Source organism: Ochlerotatus camptorhynchus, unplaced genomic scaffold (assembly GCF_037179485.1).
Source record: "Ochlerotatus camptorhynchus isolate MF236.1 unplaced genomic scaffold, CSIRO-AGI_Acam_v1.1 ptg000084l, whole genome shotgun sequence".
Lineage (NCBI taxonomy): Eukaryota > Metazoa > Arthropoda > Insecta > Diptera > Culicidae > Ochlerotatus > Ochlerotatus camptorhynchus.
In genome coordinates this window covers 2424538-2444107 of record NW_027040574.1, presented here as the reverse complement: position 1 = coordinate 2444107, position 19570 = coordinate 2424538, and the positions used below count along the sequence as shown (strand labels likewise).

The 19570-nt window shown below is 42.9% G+C and overlaps 2 protein-coding genes across 7 annotated transcripts in view; one reads left to right on the top strand and one right to left on the bottom strand.

The window, feature by feature from the left end:
- mbc (myoblast city) overlaps positions 1 to 19570 on the bottom strand; it is a 130608-nt gene that overhangs the window by 106732 nt on the left and 4306 nt on the right. The gene's annotated exons all lie outside the window — the stretch shown is intronic.
- Positions 7724 to 8712, top strand: LOC135698256 (histone H2B-like). Its single transcript, XM_065218147.1, has one exon. The coding sequence runs from the start codon at positions 7756 to 7758 to the stop codon at positions 8128 to 8130; it is 375 nt and encodes a 124-aa protein (XP_065074219.1). The 5' UTR covers positions 7724 to 7755; the 3' UTR covers positions 8131 to 8712.

Sequence of the window (19570 nt, the reverse complement as noted above, 5' to 3'; positions counted from 1 at the left end):
CGACATTCTTTGGATGGTTTGTTTTTGTTTTGCCCACGCCAAGGGGTAGATATAACAACTCAATCGAAATGCAAACGCAACCAGCGAGGGTAAACAAGCAAGCAAGCAACAGGAGGGTGAAGTAATATTACCCCACTCGCACGAACATAAAGAAAACGCACTGGAGGTCGGTCGAAACCCTTATCAGTAGCCTGCGTTGATTAATTTACCCAATTTTTCGGCTCGTTGTTTACTCGGGTGAACCCACGTCTACACGTCTAGCTGTTGGAGATCTAGCCAAGGGTGGTGCTAAAATTCAATCAAAAGCACATTCATTGCCGCCGAGCGCCGTGATCGACCGTACCGGAGTTTGCGGTCGTCGTTCGCTGGAAATCATTAGACTTTATTGGTGAGTAGGTTTCCTTCCTGAGAGACATCCGTCCGCAGCGACGTGCAAAAAGGTCCGAGTGTACATGTGAAACTTGACTATACTCGCTTCGCTCGCTCACGGTCAGGGTAGTAATTTGCCTTGAAGCATTTATACGTGATTTAATTGTCTGCGGTATGCCGTGCATACTGTCGCTTCGCTTTCGCGGTTCGATGTCATTCACAGTGTACGAACACTTGTAGATTTACAATCATTGAAGGCGATCTTTCTGGAAAATGACAATCTCGGTTGAACTGCTTGGGAACTTCCGCCGACGACAGATCATCTCCAATGAGGCTGTAGAAAGTTGAAAGAAGTCATTCATAGTAGCGAATTTATAATTTGAACCACGTTAGGTACATCGTGAGATATGCAGGGTTGTTACAAGCAATTAGAAATAAAATTCTCACTAAGGCCGGTCGCAATGCTGAGTTTGAAAACTGTTTCAAGCCACTCGACAGTTCTAAAATTTGAAACTGCAACAGGGTGTTTGGTATTCATTGGGGTCTCCCTTAGCTCAGTCGGTAAATACGCAGCTGCAAAGCAAGACCATGCTGGAGGTGGTTGGGTTCGATTCCCGGTCCGGTCTAGGAATTTTTCGGGTTGGGAAATTTCTCGAATTCCCTGGGCATGGAATATGATTGTACTTGCCACACAATTATACTAATGCACAAATGGTACAGGCATCGAATGCTTTCAATTAATAACTGTGAAAGTGCATCTAGAACAATAAGTTAAGAGCACGCAATAAGCTAATATGCGAGAAGCAATAAGCTTGAAATTGCGAAGAATAAGAAGTTGGTATTCATCCCTACATATGTGTGCGTGTGCAAAGTGCGTTTGCTTCGGTGATTTTAGCACTAATTTGGCCTTTAGGATAATTTCTGAGCAACCTGGTATCATAAGAGAATATCTTAGAGTTGTGATTTGTATGATCTTCAGAATAATTGATCAACCAGAAGTATTGAAAAAAAAAATCAAGAGAAGTTTTTGGAGATCTCTGATCACCTGAAGATCGTAGGGAAAATTAGGAATTATCTGGTTTCCTGAAAGGATATACGAGAGATATTATGAGATTGTTGGACAGTTTGGGATTTTCAGAATAGTACCTGATCAACCACATGTCTTCAGAACGGTGCCTGAACAGCCTTAAGACTTGAAAAATATATATCCTGAGTACTTTATGGAGATCTCGGATTACCTGAAGGCATGCTTGGCATACACAGTTTTGGTCACGAACTGCTTATTTGCTAATAACTTTGCACACAGTTGACGAAACATAGTTCTGTTTGAAGCAGTAAATAGAATAGAGTTTAGGTGTGTTATGGATACGTAAAAAAAAGTAGAAGTAGATTCTAATAATAAACTGTATTTGTTTTTGCGTTGCAAAAATGAAGTGAGAAATCCTCACTGCACATTTTGGACTTTGAGTGTAAAAATGCATTGGTGTAGATTCAAATGTTACGATTTACCTACTCGTTGCATATCTATTGTAAACTATGATCCTAATCTATCAATCGCTTTAAATAAAAAAAAAATCAATAACTGAGTGAAAAGTTATTAACAAATGAACAGTTGGTATGTACAACTGTGCATGCCAAGCATGCCTGAAGGTTTATGAAATAATTAGAAATTAAATTCTTTGTCGTAATCTTGTTTGTATTTTTGCTGATTCTTCTCCAGCTGCACCCGCAACACACTGTCCTTCCCACCTTCAAGCTGTTGATTCTGTACTGGTAGCTTCGATCGTAGACTCCTTCCCATCAAAATTTCTGCTGGCAATGCTGTCAGTATTGCAGCTGGCGTATTGTTGTATTCCAAGAGTGCATAATAGAAATCAGTGTTCGCATCAACACATTTTCGCATCATCCTTTTGACCGTTTGTACACATCGTTCACTGAACCCATTTGACTGTGCATAGTTTGGGCTACTCGTAACTACTTTACAGTTCCACTTATCACAGAAATCTCTTACTTCTCGTGAATTGAAGGGATTATTATCGCACACAATTTTTTCAGGAATTCCATAAATGCTAAAAACTCGTCTGAACACATCACATACTGTCCGTGCTGACTTCCCTCTTGTTTTTACAACGTGAATCCATTTTGAGAAATAATCGGCTATCAACAAGAAACTTTTTCCTCCAAAATCGAAAAAATCACTGCCCACTTTTTGAAAACTGCGTAGCGGAACATCGTGGGGAAGTAACGGTTCTTTCACATTTGAATTCTGAAACTTTTCGCAGACAGCACACTTCGAAACACATTGTTCAATATCCTGATTCATCCGTGGCAAGTAGAATATTGTTGCAGCACGCTTTTTGGTTTTGGTTATTCCTCCGTGAGTTTCATGCAGCAAATCTAATATCTGACACCTCAAACTATAAGGCACAAAAATCCTATCCTCATTGAATATGAATCCGTTGTCTTCGTTAAGCTGGTCTTTAAACCTCCAATAGTATCGTAGCTCCTCAGGTAATTTGGACCGATCATTAGGCCAACCTTCCAAATATAGCTGCTTTAGCCTAGACAGAATTGGATCCTTGCTGGTTTCATTTTGAAATTCTGCGATCCTGTCCTCGGAAACGTTAATGGTATGAACGACGTAGTCACGAATGCTCTGGAAAGAAAATCTGCCAAATACATGTACTTTCCTGGGACATAACATAACTTAAGATTGTACCTGGGTAACTTCATTTTGATTCGTTGAAGTCTCGATGCATGAATTTTTGAAATTGGTTTCTGCATCAAAGCAACCAACGGTTTATGATCCGTCTGCACGTTAACATCTCGACCATAGATGTATTGATGATACTTCTTACATGCAAACAATATCGCCAGGAACTCTTTCTCCACTTGCCCATAGTTCTGCTCACTCGGTGATAAGCTTCTCGAACTGTATGCTACCGGTTTTCCTTCACACACCCAATCCACGTTTGGATGCATCAGCCTGGATAGTCACTTCCTTCTCAGCATCGAAAATGCTCAGAACTGGTGCCTTGGTTATCAAATCTTTTATTCGGTTAACCGCTTCTGTAGGGATAGGCAGCCACTGTATCTTCAGACTTCAGACAAACGTGGAAGAAAATTTCGGAGGTAATTTATTGAGCCGAGAAAACGTTGAAGCGCCTTCACATTCCTAGGTGTTTCCATCTCCGTAATTGCCTTTGTGCGTTCTGGATCGGGCTCCATTCCGTTCTTCGAAAAAATATGCCCCACGTATTTCACCTTCTGTACTCTCAGCTGAATTTTCTTAGCATTAAATTTGGCGTTCACCTCAGCAGCCCTTCGTAACACTGCGCGAAGACGTCGATCATGCTCCTCGCGTGTCCTCCCCGTGATCAAAATATCGTCCATATAAATAATCACTCCGCCGATATCACCGAAAAAATATTCATTCCACTTTTGGAACATTTCTACTGAAACATTCAATCCAAACGGCAGCCTCAAGAATTTGAAAATTCCAAACGGGGTGCTGAACAAACAAATATCACTAGATGCGTCATCCAGCTCAAGATGATAAAATCCGTCCTTGAGATCCAGCACAGTGTAAAACTCAGCACCACACAACGTCGACGCAAGATCCTCCAAAGTTCGAATTTGGTGAAAATCCCTTCAATTCTGAGGGATCAAGGCACACTCTTATCGATCCATTCGGTTTCTCCACAATGGTCATGTGGTGGACCCACCCCGTCGGATTTTCCACTTTACGAATGATTCGTGCCTGCTGCATCTTGGATTTCGCCATGGGCATTCAACTACTCATCAACTCTTAAGAGTTACCTATTTAATTCGTTCAAACAAATCTGAAGGCTGTTCAACTGGAGTTGCTCTTCTTGGCATAAACAAAGCATTCGACAGTGTTTGACATGAAGGCTTTATTGCCAAATTGAAAAAGTTTAATTTTCCATTCTATATTATGAAATTAGTTCAAACCTAGTTTAAGTGACAGAACTCTGCAGGTAAATTATCAAAATTCCAAATATGATCAACTACTTGTTGGAGCTGGAGTTCCTCAGGGTAGCATTCTTGGGCCTATATTGTATAAAATTTTCACTTCGAACCTCCCTGATTTGCCTCAGGGTTGCCACAAATCTTTGTTCGCCGATGACACAGGCATTTTCGCTAAAGGAAGTAGTTTTCGTGTTATTTGCAACAGACTGCAGAAAAGTTTAGATAGGGGAAATGGATGTAATGTCGGCCTAAATACCCCTAATTTGGGCCCATACATAAATTCAGCAATCGACTAAATTTTCAATAGCTTCCAAAAATATCCATTAGTACCGTCTCAATGACGCGTTAATCTAAATAAAATTTATAAACAGCAGATTTTCAGTGATCGGCCCAATCTTAGATTCATAGGCCAACATTAGAGCCATTTCCTCTATTTTCTTCTCTTATTTACAAAAATGGAAGATTTCTCCCAACTCAACTTCCATAATATTCAGTGGCGTCGCCTCCACAGATTTGTATAGATTTCATGGTCACATTATAGCTGTACTTCTTTACTCCAGACCACAAGTGACCATGAATACACTATTTTATAATGTGGCTCAATTAAATCTTCGACCTTGGTTTGCTTCACAAAGGATTGAATTCAGTTCGGATAGTCTGCCTGATCCCTAATGCATTGATTTCTAAGCATGTCGATATCACTCCCATGACAAAACTCGTTAAATATTGTACCTAAAAGCGAGGTTTTTTTGGAGGCGGTGGTAAGTTTGTGAATGGTCAAATGCCTGATGTAAGCCAAGCAGACCTTCTATCACCTCTTGAAACATACCACAAATTTTCCGCAATACATGGCGGTTTGCACCACTAGTTGTAATTGAAACTTTCAGCAGTCACGCGTCAAACGGGGGCAACACGGAAACAGCAGTCTGGTACGCTTTGGACTAGAGGTGGGCAAAATAGCTCGTCTGGCTGAGCGGATCAGACCCGTCCAGCTGATTAAAGGGAGTCGATTCTTTTGAACAGCTCTTCAGTTCACCTTTAAATTATAGAAATTTTTACACACATTTCAAACGCGATGATATGATCGACATCGTGTTACACGATGTTACGCCTTTTCTCTAGCTATGTAATCCAGTCTACATACAGATTTTATTTCTGATGTTAATTCTTCAGCAGATTTGCTCTCACTATTCTCGGCTTCAGCTCCAGATCATTAGCTCAGATCTGGAGATGGGCTCCCGAGCTGTTCTTTAGACCCGATTCATTCAAGTCAGCTGATGACCCGTGGTTCGTTTTTTGGAACCGCAGCTAATCAGCTCACTGATATCATAAGTCTAATGGTGTATTCAGATTAGAGCTTGCATTAGCAGAGCGGAGCACTCCACGCGTGAAATATCGCTTAGGACGGAATCCACCTTGATTCTCCAGCACAATTGCTCCCACTATTCTCGGCCTCAGCTCAGATCTAGAGATGGACTCCCGAGGTGCTCTATAGACCCAACTCACTAAAGTGAGCTGATGATCCGCGGCTCATCAGCTCACTGATATCATAAGTCTAATGGTGTATTCAGAGCAGAGCGTGCATTAGCGAAGCGGAGCTCTCTCTATTCTCGGCTTCAGCTCTAGATCATCAGCTCAGATCCGGATCCGGAGCTGAATCGTGAAGAATCGAGAGAGAAAAAGATCCGAAGAGCTGGACGGGTCCGACAGCTGTCATCTCACTGAATCATTCTAGCCGATGATTCGGATCCGGAGATGAGCTGCTAAGCTGTAGAGCTGCACTTATCTTTTCGGGTATTTGCTTTTCTGCGGATCTTCCGCTCCCCCAGAGAATGATGGGAGGAGAGGTGAGAGCACATATGCTGGAGGAATAACATCAGCAATAGAAGCTGGGTACGTAAATACATTGGATAATACCAGTAGAAATTTAACATCGTGTAACACATGTACATATGTCTCTCTCTCTCCCATACAGCCGCTTGGAAGTTTGATTTTACGGTTGATGATATCAATCAGTATGCACTTGTTGAATTACGCGCGCATCTTGGTTTACGCGGTGACTGTTCAATGCGTAAAGAAGCAACGCGTGTTTTTTGACGTAGGACTACGTCTTTGATTTCTATATGGGGGTACACTTTGTAAAAACTAAAAATGGAACATGTAACAAATTATGAAAGATTTTGAACGTTAATAACTCAGCTGCCCCTGAACCAATTTCAATAATTTTATCACCGATATCAATGCTGTTGACTGTTTATGTTCAACAAGAAACTATTGAAAAAGTAGTAAATGTCAAGCATTGTCCAAAAGCGTCGAAATAATTAACAAATCCACCAATTACGTACATGCATATGCTCCTTCCCCAGCACAGTCGTCAGAGAGTAGTAAGTAGACGAAACATGTCGATATAGCATTACGACGAGGTTCTGTAGTTCAGTGGTTACCGTTTCTGCTTACTGAGCAGAAGGTAGGGAGTTCAATCCCCTACCCCCCCCCCCCCCCCTTGCAATTTTTCACTTTGCCTTATTCTATCCTTCCCGAGATAGCCGTGGAGATGTAGAGGTATTCTCGGTCTCTAGTAATAACCGGACGTCGAACTAATCATCCTTCCCTCCCCAAAAGACCGGGAGGACGTGGCCGGCGCTGTGAATTGATCTATAGAATGAATTAATGTGCTTGTACATTGAAGATGGAAAGCTTATCCCATGCACCCATTTATGTAGTTCTCTGTGCAAGTGGATTAGTTGTGATCATTCACGGAGGAGCAACTACGAAGTGCACGGTCAAATAACGTTAACTCGACGGCAAACACCTTCATTGATACGTTTATTGTTGTGGATGACAGAAGAGCATAGCAGAAATAGTGCGAAATAGGAAGCTATGGTCATCACAAAAGAGGAAATCGAAAAAGCGAATTGGCTTTCACCCTTCTGCTTCTAAACCCTTGGTTCTAGGGCACTTGCTGGTTGCAATTTTTAGATCAGGATTCACTGTGATGCGATCAGTTGTAAGCAGCAGAATTTTCCTTCCCAACTCTCTTGTGGAATCTTTTAGTGGCTCTGAAAAGGGCCGGTTTTGATAGATTTCGACGGAAAAATTAAGAGCGTTCACCACAAATACGAAGAGCAAGCTGAATGTCCTTTGGCATAATTGTGACACGCTTGGCGTGAATGGCGAACAGACCGACCAGATAGGTCGGTTTATTTCACTCATCGAGGGTATACTTATACCTGCGTCGAGTAGCATATTATTAATACAGGGAGGGTACAATACATGCAGTGGGAAGCAAAATACTGAAAAGGGGAGGAGTTTCGCTTCTTATGCTACAGGCACAAAACGAGACACCACCGTTGAAACAACTATCAGTTATCCTCTACCGAAGCGAACAGCTAAATTATGGCACCGAAAACCAGTGGAAAGGCCGCCAAGAAGTCCGGAAAGGCACAGAAAGTCATCGTCAAGGGAGAGAAGAAGAAGAGGAGACAGCGCAGGAAAGAAAGCTATGCCATCTACATCTACAAGGTGTTGAAGCAGGTCCACCCGGACACCGGAGTCTCGTCGAAGGCCATGAGCATCTTGAACAGCTTCGTCAATGACATCTTCGAACGTATTGCTGCTGAGTCGTCCCGTCTGGCTCAATACAACAAACGCTTGACGATCACCTCCCGCGAAATCCAAACTGCTGTCCGTCTGCTGCTGCCGGGTGAGTTGGCCAAGCACGCTGTTTCTGAAGGAACCAAGGCCGTCACCAAGTACACTAGCTCCAAGTAAATTCGTACCATCCAAACAATCAATCAGCCCTTTTCAGGGCCACAAATCGATTTCCAACGTGAAAGAGATTTTGATGATTTATTGAACTTTTAAATGTTCGAAAGCAGCGTTAGCAAAGTTCGCGATAAGAAATTAGTTGATTTGCCTTATGAAAATAATGTTGACAAAAAGAATAAGAGGTTGCATCCATGACACGACCGTACGGTTTTGACGTAGATGGAACATGAATTAATTGTAACACGCTTGGCATAGATGACGAACAGACCGACCAGATAGGCCTCGCTGAATTCCTGTAGGGCCATTAACGGCCGAGCTCTGGAAGCGCAGATCGGTCTTGAAGTCCTGGGCGATTTCACGGACCAGACGCTTGAAAGGCAACTTGCAGTCAGCAGCTCGGTCGATTTCTGGTAACGACGGATCTCACGCAGAGCGACAGTTCCTGGCCGGTAGCGATGAGACTTCTTCACTCCTCCATCTTTTTGAGAGGAGCCTTTCCTCCGGTGGACTTACGAGCGGTCTGCTTGGTGCGGCCATTATACGATGTGGATACGTTGAACGCAATCTGTTGAATAAAAATTTTAATTACCCAGCACAATCATGGGCATTAGCTCCAAGCAATATTTCATCAGATTCAAGACAAATCTGTACGATAGTAAATAGAACAGAAAATTAAAATACAAAAATTAGGTAAGGAAAATAATTAAAATATGGTTCAGATTAATACCTGGCTGAATAAAGATACACATTACCATTTATTATATAACGTGTAACGTAGTCCTACGTCACCATTGCGTACAACCCCATAGGGCTGTCCCTTGTAGTTTTTTGAAAAAAAATCCGGTTTACGTCACGTGTGCTGATGAGCTGCGGTTCCTAAAAAAATGAACCGCGGATCATCAGCTCACTTTAGTGAATCGGCTCTTTAGAATAGCTCGGGAGTGGATCGCCCATCTATACTTTGGACGTTATCATACTTGCAGACCGGTTTGAATGTGTGAGTTTAAATTAGAAGAACATTTGTGATGTATGGGCGTGCATTTCTGGCTGTGCACTTGGATATCTGATTGCAGCAAAAAGAGTAATGGAGAAAGAGAGCGCAAAAGCTCGCTTTAAATCTCTTGTCAGTTGTAAATCTCTCAATTACCGATGGTTGCGCCGGTGCGCCTGTCAAAACTTATGAGCTTCCCCTGTTTCATTCTGATAGTGTTGTTCTGATGAATAAAGAGTTGATTAATGCCATGAAATTTCTCTAGATTTTGACACTGTTTTGTATCAAAAAACGTTTTCGGAAGTGTTTGAGGGATATTCTTCATTACACTTCAGTCGAAAGAGTTAGCTTTGTGATAAAAACGAGAATTAGTTAAGTTTTGCAATTCCTCCTACTTCAGTTGGCGTGAAAAGGGCCATACAAGTTTTGTTTACACAAGATAATAGGCCCTTCAAATGTTACGCTAGGTAATGATTAATATAATAATTGAGAATATGTCCTTCCTTTTTGAAACCTAGTAGTACGTAGTCACATATTCACTATAAACGGAGCTACAATTTCTAGGTCAAGTCAAGTGAAATATCTTGGATTAGTACTTGACCAAAACATATCTTTTAAAGATCACATTGAGGGCATTCAAGCCCTATTAATCATGAAAGCCTAAAGCTTCCAATGCAAAGCTGGTAACAAATCCGTTCTAATCAAATGAGATCATCCAATCGAAATAAACTCCACTCCTACAAACTCAAAACAAAATCTTGTTGCATCTTCAAAGAATCGAAAATAACAACAAAATTGCCGGTCAGATTCGTTCCGATCACGAAAAGAAACAAGTTTTCCACGGCAACTCAATCGAATCTACGACACAGTTGAGCGCAACATCATCAACAACAACAACAACAACAACATACCGCCAATCAATCCCAAGTGGGAGAGGTGCGATGTTTACATCGACCTGGTGTGTGCGTGAGTTTGTGAAATACACGGTGCTAAGTAATGAAGCAAACGCGACAAATAAAAAAAACGAGTTTCGAACCCTAGCAGCTTTGCCCCGTGGAGACACTTGTGAGTGACACACATATTAGAAGCTGAGAGAAAAACAAAGTGTCATTCACTCTACCTGTTGGGGGATCAAAGTGTGCCAGTAGAAGCAGCAAAACCACCGCACCGGTTGACTTCGATTGGAAATCGAATACCCTTTGGGCGAAGCCAGGCAGAGAGATTCGACGACTTCTTCCACCACGACGACGACGACGACGACTATGGCGACGTTCTTATGCTGTGCACGGCCAATACGGCACGTACTCGTCGGGTGTGCATTTTATCGCACTGAACTGATGTAGCCGGCAGCAAGCCAACAGAAGCATGATTCATGATTGCTGTAGCCTTAGATCGTTTACCAACGGATTGTGCGAATTTCTTTGGAAATGGTTCTGATTCATCACCAGTAGTGGAACGTACACGCGCCGAGATTCACTCTCGAGTGGACGAAAAATTTATTGACTTCGAAGATTTCGCTTTCGGCGAACGGTTCAAGCATATACCCGACAAAAGGGAAGACTGTTTGTTTGGAGCTAAAAATAGCACGTAAGTTTGTTGAACTGGAATAACCGGATTCGATGGACGACGGTGACAACAATATGCACTCGCAAGTTCTGTTCACGAATAAGCTTCGTGATCAACTTGGCCGTGAATCGCCTCGGCAACTGATTGATGAATAAGCCCTCAATAAAGACATCATCAATTCCAAGGAAAAAAATCGGAACGAAGCAATCGGAGAATCGATTTTCTGAAACGACCTGCACAAAGAGACAAGCTTATTGTTGTACAACAACAGCTCCTTACTCAGCCAAGGTTCGAAAGAAATCCGATTCGTTGTCGCAGCAACAAAAAAGAAGAGAATCGACCTGACTAGATACCGCTATCCGAATCGCCAACGGCAACGATAGTAACGGAATCAATTTGTGCGGAGCTTTGATAAGGGTTTTGCCGTGTCCTTCCACGTTTTTTTTAATTTGGTACCGAATTACAACCGCTTTCTTATCTGCTGGTGTGTTCGTTTCCAATTCTGACCAACCGAACCCAAGCTAAAAAAGTAAAACCTTCCAAGAATTGCCGCCACCAACGACCGGAGGATGCCATGAAAAGGCAAGGAAAACAACAGAACTATTAGTCTGCTGGCCTAGTCGGTTTTGCTCTTCGTCACATTCGCATCATATTCGGGCCCGGCATTTGGCGTGTCGTGAGAAGTGTTTTCTCACAGCTGGACGCCTACATTTTCAAGGATTTCCTACAGCCAGCCAGTTAGGGCGCGCCGTCGGTCGGTTCTCATCGTCTAAGGATCCTGATGCCTGAGTTCATTCATAAATCACCCAGGCACCAAATGGGAAACCCATTAGGATTCTCTCGCCTCGTCCTTTCTCTCCCACGCACCAACTGTGTGCAATGCGCGGGAAGCAAATGTTTACGGGAAGAAACCGGAAGTGAATGTTTACAATTTGAAGGACCCATCAAAGCCCTGATTGACGAATTCATCATCTTAACCTAGCAACCGCAGAAACCACATCCCCAGTCCAGGTGGGAGACTAAGGTTGCTTGGATCAACCAGTGAATCACTTTAAATTACCGTTAGGGTTCACGGCGTAGCATGCGGCGAAAAATTGCCAAATTTGTTCGTTTTTTTTTTTTACGATGTAGGTACGACGCCAATGATGATACATCAGCGCAACGGCAGACACGAATAAAGTGGGTAGGCAGTAGACTTCCGGCTAATTTGGTTCTTATTGCTCTCACCATGGCGCGCAGGGCTTCTGTTTCCCATTCGAATCTTCGCCGGCGCAGACATTATGGATGGGGGAGGGGGAGGAGTAGCAGTAAAGGTATCGATATTGCTAATATCCTGTTTTGCTTGGCTTGCCCCCGTTGCTTGGTACAGGTAGTAGTAGGTAGGAGGTTAACACGGGAGCATCCTATGTGATGTGAGTGCACACACAAATTTTATCGTCACACACGCTGCCGGTTCGTGTTCGGAATCGGGATTTCTATCTAGGTGTAATTGAATGCCATGAATTGGCAGTTTGCGTTTGTTTATGATCATACACTGCGATTTACTTACGATGAGCAAGATTGAATTGAAGCTACATTTTGCTGACGAGAAGTAAGTCGTGTAAAATTGGATGGTCCTTTGCAGTTTAACTCAATATTTAAGTTGGATTCAATTAAATCAACCTTTGCGAAATCGGAAGTCTTTAAAACAATTTTACACTTAACTGAAACGCTATTTCGAGCTAGTGCACAGTGGTTTGAATGCTCAATATCACGAACTTTTTTATTTGCGCCATCAATGTCGGTTTTTTCACTATGATGTCTTTAAAAGAGTTTTTGTATAAAATAAGGCGCAAAGACTAGTGATAGTTTTTAGTTCGGAACTCCACCCCATGGTGCTGCAAAATCTTACTTTTTACATTTACAAGATAGGTATGTGGTGTCTTCAGCAAAGTTGTAGATAATTTTACTACAACAATCTTTGCTGGATACACAAATCCTCTATATTCCTTAGTTTTTGAGATACGCAGCGTTTAATATGACTGTTCAACAAAATTTATTTATTTTTTCAGTTTTTATAACATACGAGCTGAGTGTGCCCGGTCTTGCTCGGGGTTCAATATTAGCTTGAGTTTATGCGCCGATTTAAAAAAAAGCATGCTATATTGTACGTAGCCCCCCCCCCCCCTATTATCTAAGGGGCTACCCCCTATGATTATCTCCTTATACCCCCACACTCGCCCCCACATGCCTAATTTGGTTCCATTTGCTTGATTAGTTCTCGAGTTATGCAGAAATTTCTGTTTCATTTGTATGAGAGCCCCCCCCCCCTTACATAAGGGGGAGGGGTCTCTAACCATCATAAGAACCTTCCACGGCCCCGAAAACCCCTGTATACAAATTTTCACGCCAATCGGTTCAGTAGTTTCCGAGTCTATAAGGGTCAGACAGACAGACAGACAGACAGACAGACAGACAGACAGACAGACAGACAGACAGACAGACAGACAGACAGACAGACAGACAGACAGACAGACAGACAGACAGACAGACAGACAGACAGACAGACAGACAGACAGACAGACAGACAGACAGACAGACAGACAGACAGACAGACAGACAGACAGACAGACAGACAGACAGACAGACAGACAGACAGACAGACAGACAGACAGACAGACAGACAGACAGACAGACAGACAGACAGACAGACAGACAGACAGACAGACAGACAGACAGACAGACAGACAGACAGACAGACAGACAGACAGACAGACAGACAGACAGACAGACAGACAGACAGACAGACAGACAGACAGACAGACAGACAGACAGACAGACAGACAGACAGACAGACAGACAGACAGACAGACAGACAGACAGACAGACAGACAGACAGACAGACAGACAGACAGACAGACAGACAGACAGACAGACAGACAGACAGACAGACAGACAGACAGACAGACAGACAGACAGACAGACAGACAGACAGACAGACAGACAGACAGACAGACAGACAGACAGACAGACAGACAGACAGACAGACAGACAGAAATTCATTTTTATATATATAGATAGATTTAAAAAAAACTATAGGTTTTAGAAGACTATAATGTTCTACAAATATATATATTTTATCACAATACAAAACTTTGTTCAAGACGTCCAAAAAGTATCGATTACACAGACTGAGTTATTCACAAATTTAGTAAAAAAATTACATACTTTGTGCCCTCACAGACAAAAATCCGGCAAAATCCGGCAGGTGAATCTTGAATAGGATGAAAGCTTGTTCAAAAGTGATCTCAAATTCCATTGAAACATTTGTCCTTTTTAGTATCCTCGTCCTCGTCCTAGTCTTCTAAAACCTATAGTTTTTTAAATATGTTATAAAAACTGAAAAAAAAAAATTTTGTTGAACAGTCACATTAAACGCTACGTATCTAAAAAAAACTAAGTAATATAGAGGATTTGTGTGTCCAGCAAAGATTGCTGTAGTAAAATTATCTACAACTTTGCTGAAGACACTACATACCTATCTTGTAAATGTAAAAAGTAAAATTTTGCAGCGCCGCCTGTGGTGGAGTTCCGAACTAAAACCTATCACTAGTCTTTGCGCCTTATTTTATACAAAAACTCTTTTAAAGAGACCATAGTGAAAAAATCGACATTGAAGGCGCAAATTAAAAAGTTCGTGATATTGAGCATTCAAACCACTGTGCAGTGTGCACAATAAGATTTTTTTTTTCTTAAGCTTGTGTTTTGCGTAGGAGTAGGAATTTGAGCGGGGTTCTCTCTGTTTATACTATTTAGTATGACGCGCTTGACATAGATGGCCCACAGTGACTCACGAAGAGCTACTGATTTCGATCAATAGCGGTACGGCTTCTTCCTCCTTCTATGGATGCTCATGTGGGCTGCAGCTCGCTGCTTGCAGACAGCCTTTCGTTGTGTACTGGAGAACACCACCATTCACCACGCGGTGATTGAATAAACACCGTTTGATGAGACCGAATGCAATTCAACTTTGAAATCTGTGTTAGGAAAAACGCGTTTCACAGGCAATCGGTGATTATTTTTTATCAAGGCAACAGTTGCACATTCGTGCAATTTTCAATAGTGACATTTTGAAAAATGATAAAGTCTTGAATAAACAGATGCGTAGAAATATTTCTGATCGATTGGTGGTACAATTATTGAAATTGGTCCAGGGGCAGCTGAGTTATTAACGTTCAAAATCTTTCATAATTTTGTTACATGTTCCATTTTCGGTTTTCACAAAGTGTACCCCCATATAGAAATTACAGATGTAGCCCTACGTCAAAGATTGTTCAAATTTGTTCTGCAAACAAAATATATTTTTCCTACAACTTTGTCTCAGCCGTCATTTTGATTAGAAGTGACAATTTTGTGCTACAATTTAAAGAAAAATGTCGGTTTCGCAATTTTGAAAAATGTCAAAATGACCGAAATTTAGCCCTAATGTAAGAATACCCATAACACACAAATTATGCAAAAATTCAAGCAAATCGGAGAACATCAAATCTGATCGATTCTTCATTTGGCGTGGAACTGCTCATAAGCAATACGCTGAGATCATCAATAAGCAGAGTTGCGATCGTTAAACAGCTGATGGTAGACCGTCCATCAAGTTGACGAATGAAGTAAAAAGCAACTGGTGAATGTCGTCTTCGGTTGTGATCCATCACCGATCTAGTCATTCCCGACAATCACGACACTCATCTGTGCTCGTTTTAAAGCAATTGCTGCTTTGCTTGCTTGTGTGAGTGTGTTGGTGAGTGAACCCAACAGCTTCCGTTTAATGTTGCCTGCTTTGTTTGTAACTCACACAGTCGCGCCTGCCGAGATGAACTTGGAATGCGTAGGCATTGTTTTCATTTACTTCTATCTTTTCGCTTTTTCTCATCATCGTACTGCAGAAGTCTTCACTGTTTTCGTTGTGCTTTTCATCATCAGCAGCGAGTGTCACATTTTGCTTGTGCGCAGTGACCATTAAGCTGGGTTTAGACTAGGCAAGTTAAATGATCAACTCAGTTGAATTCAATTGACTTGAAAAGTTGAGCCTGGTTCAACTTTTTTCAATTCAAGTGAGTTGATCAAGTCAGTTGAATGGCATGGTTTACACGTTCAATTCGCGTTCAAGTCAGTTGTATTTTACTGACTTGCCCTGTCTAAGCCCAGCTTTACTGGTGGCCATGGCTCTACCTCTCACTGCGTGACAAAATGTTCTGTCAGCGATAGTTGGTTGATGCGTAGACGAGTGTCACGTGAGTGTCATGATATTTAACAGCACGATTGTAGAGTACGATTGAAACACGTCTTTATTGGTTAACGTTATATGTACAGTGGAATGAATTTTATTTTATATTTTCTCTCTACAACAGTGACACAGATTATCAAGGCTACTGCGTTATTCAATACTCCTCCCTAATCCGAGACACCTAATAGTTTGCAAAACTGTTGTTTCTGAACGGCTAATGGCTTTGTGAAACCATCAGCTGGTTGCTCCATGGTCGGAATGTACATCAGCTGCGTCGTTCCTTGTTTTAGACTATCATGCACAAAGTGGTAGCGAATGCTAACATTCTTTTATCGTCATTATTCGCGATGCTGATTGCAGATTGGTTGTCACAATTGATAATTACTGGCCGCTGCTCGAATATCTACGACCGCAAGTCTCCCCAATCGGCATCACTAAATCCGACTAGTTCCGATGATCCTCGCTTGAAATACTCCAACTTCTTCGTCGATGTTCCTTTCAAGTACCGAATTATCTTCTTGACGGCCTCGCAATGCTCACGTCCCGGATTGGCGCTGAACTGACTAGCTGCATTCACCGCAATAGCGATGGCCGGACGAGTCACCTGGGCTACGAAAGACAGACATCCAACTGCTTCTTTGAAAGGAACTTGCTTCATCTCCTCGGCTTCATTCTGGTTTCTCGGTCCCATGGATTTGTCCAATATTAAACTGGGATCAACTGGCGTTGCTGCGGCCTCACCGAGATCCTTCATCTTGAATCGTTCGCTCAAATATGTTTTCAGCTTTCGCTTCAGATTCTGATCGTTGGTGAAGATCAGAAACTCGTCTACGTAAATAGTGACGAAAATCAGCTTGTCTCCACACATCATCCAGTACAGGCAACAATCTACTGAGGAACGAACCAGTCCGTAACTACGTCCATCTGATCGATGTCCAGATCGTATTTCACCGCCAACGCCATGAGGTAACGAATCGTCACATGCCGTACTACGGGAGAGTACACCTCGTCGTAATCTAGTCCCAGCCTCTGCGAGCATCCTTTCACGCTTCGCTTTGAACACCCATTTGTTCCGAATCGCTTTCCGCCCCTCAGGCAGATCCGCAAGCACCCACGTGCTGTTCTCGCTCAGTGACCTCAGCTCATCGTTCATCGCTTGAACCCAATGATCTCTGTCAGGCCGTTGCAGAACTTCTTCGTAAGTCATTGGATCGTCCATCGCACATTCACCGTTGGTTAAATCAGGAGGTAACTGGGGGGAAATGGTATCACCAGAATATACTCCAAAGCTAATGTAATCATTGTACTTGCCTGGATAACTGCGCTCCCGATCGCTGCCCCTTAACCCTTGCTGCGAATCAGCTGGTCTATTCAGTTGCGATGGGAGCGCGTTTTCAGCTGCATGCGCAACCTCTTCGATGTCTTCATCTTCACCATCAGAAGAAACTACAACGACTTCGTATTGCTGCTCTTCCATCAGCAGCGCTGATTGGTACCAACAGCTCTTGGAAATTCAGCTCCATGAACTCCACTGGCTGTGCATTTTGATCACTCGTTAGGCTTGGACTTGATTCACCTTCTGCTAGGACTACAACATTTCGACTGATTTGAAACTCACCGCTGTCAGGATCGTACAAACGGTAGCCTTTGGTGTCCTCACAATAGCCTTGGCATCGAACTTCTTCCGCTTCACTTTCGGAATGTGTGCCTTCACTTGAGATCCAAAAATCTTGAGATGCTGGAGGTGCGGCTTCATTCCAGACCACGCCTCTTCTGGCGTAATGTTCTTCAATGACCGCGTTGGACATCGATTGACCCGATAGGCAGCTGTCGAAATTGCTTCCGCCCAAAACTGCTTACCAAGCTTTGCATCGTTGAGCATGCACCGTGCTTTCTCCACCAACGTGCGGCTCATGCGTTCTGCAACACTATTCTGTTCAGGCGTCTGCGGACACGTGGTTTGATGCCGGATACCTTCTGGAACTTCACGGAAACTTTCGTTGACGTACTCCGTCCCATTGCACTTTGTCTCTCGGGTCTAGGTTTGAATTTGAATGAATGTTTCAAGCGCCTGATTCTTCCTGGCATCGTCCACGAAGGTAATAAAGTAGCGACTTCTTCCAAACGATGACACCTCCACGGAACCGCACAGATCGGAGTGCACCAGCTCTAGCAATTCCTTCCCCTTGAACCATTGTTTTTTTTTAATTCTTTATTTAAGAGATTTTTAGCCTTAGGCTAGTTCATCTCTAACCTTGAACCATTGGTGATAAACGAAAATCGTGCCTGTTCGCCCGTGAGACACGATACACAATTGGTAAGTGCTTCATTCTTGAAGTCGATTCCGCTAGCCACTTCCTTGAGTTTCTTCAAGCTTCCTTTATTCAAATGGCCAAGACGTCTATGCCACAACTCGATGCTGTTTACCAAAAACGATTTTTCCGGAAGGCTGACACGATAGAGACCGCCTTCTTCAACTCCGGTAATGACAAGCTCGCCGCTTTCATCCCAGACTTCGCACTTGTTCGCCGTGAATACTACCTTGTTTCCTCGCTTACAGATGGTGCTGACGGATAACAGGTTGGTTGCTAAGTCCGGAATTTCCAACACATTAGCAACTTCCATGCTTTCTTCTGGCTGGAATCCAATAGCGAAAATACAGCACAGTCCTTTTGACTTGCTTGGTTTAAAAGATGGCTTTTTGGCATTGGGACATTTGGCTGCAAAGTGCCCGGTTTCTCACAGCTTCTCACCTTTGTTACTGTCCTTTAGCTCGCCGAACTTCTTTCGGCTTGTCCCATGATCATGGGCTCGTACTGCTCAGGAAGTCCCATAAACAGAATCGCCGCGAGCCAAGAATCTTCCACCTTGAATCTCACGAATGCGAGCTTGTGACTTGTGCTCATCAATTCGTCCACGTACGCCTCAACGCTAGCACAATTGATTAGCCCTACTGACGTGAATTTTCTGAGCAGCCCAATGTTCCTGGTTAATCCGCTGTCCTGAAATGCAGATTGCAGCTTCGTCCAAGCTTCCTTCGCAGTTTCCGCATCCTGAACCAGGCTGTAGTTGTAGCTTTCCAGACTTAGCCAGATCGTTGCGAGAGCCTGCAACTTCACGTCCTCAGGAACATCTTCACCGTTTCCGTCAATGGCAGACCAGCTTCCTTCATGGATCAGAATCATCCGCAGCGCAAATGCCCACGTCGAATAATTCTCTCTTACTTTTAGCTTTTCAATGGCTGGCAGCGCAACGGAACTTCTGACTCCAACGCTTCCTGCTTCAGTCCTGCCTCTTCCGTTGCCATCTCCATTCCCTTGACATTGCTGTCCGGATCCCGAACTTCCGCTTGTGGACATACTGCTGCTTCAATGGAAAAAATCTTCTGAACCTTCCGGTTAGGGATTCTGGGCCCATAACCAATGGTAGAGTACGATTGAAACACGTCTTTATTGGTTAACGTTATACAGTGTAATGAATTTTATTTTATATTTTCTCTTTACAACAGGTACACGGATTATCACAGACTACAGCGTTATTCAATAAATAAAATTTGTATGGGCCGGGATAATTGCCAAAGCCGTGAGGGTAAATAAAGTCCTTGAGAGCTAAATTTTGGCATG

Excerpts from the sequence above, each read along its gene's own strand:
- LOC135698256 (XM_065218147.1), top strand. The coding sequence starts at position 7,756 with ATGGCACCGAAAACCAGTGGAAAGGCCGCCAAGAAGTCCGGAAAGGCA.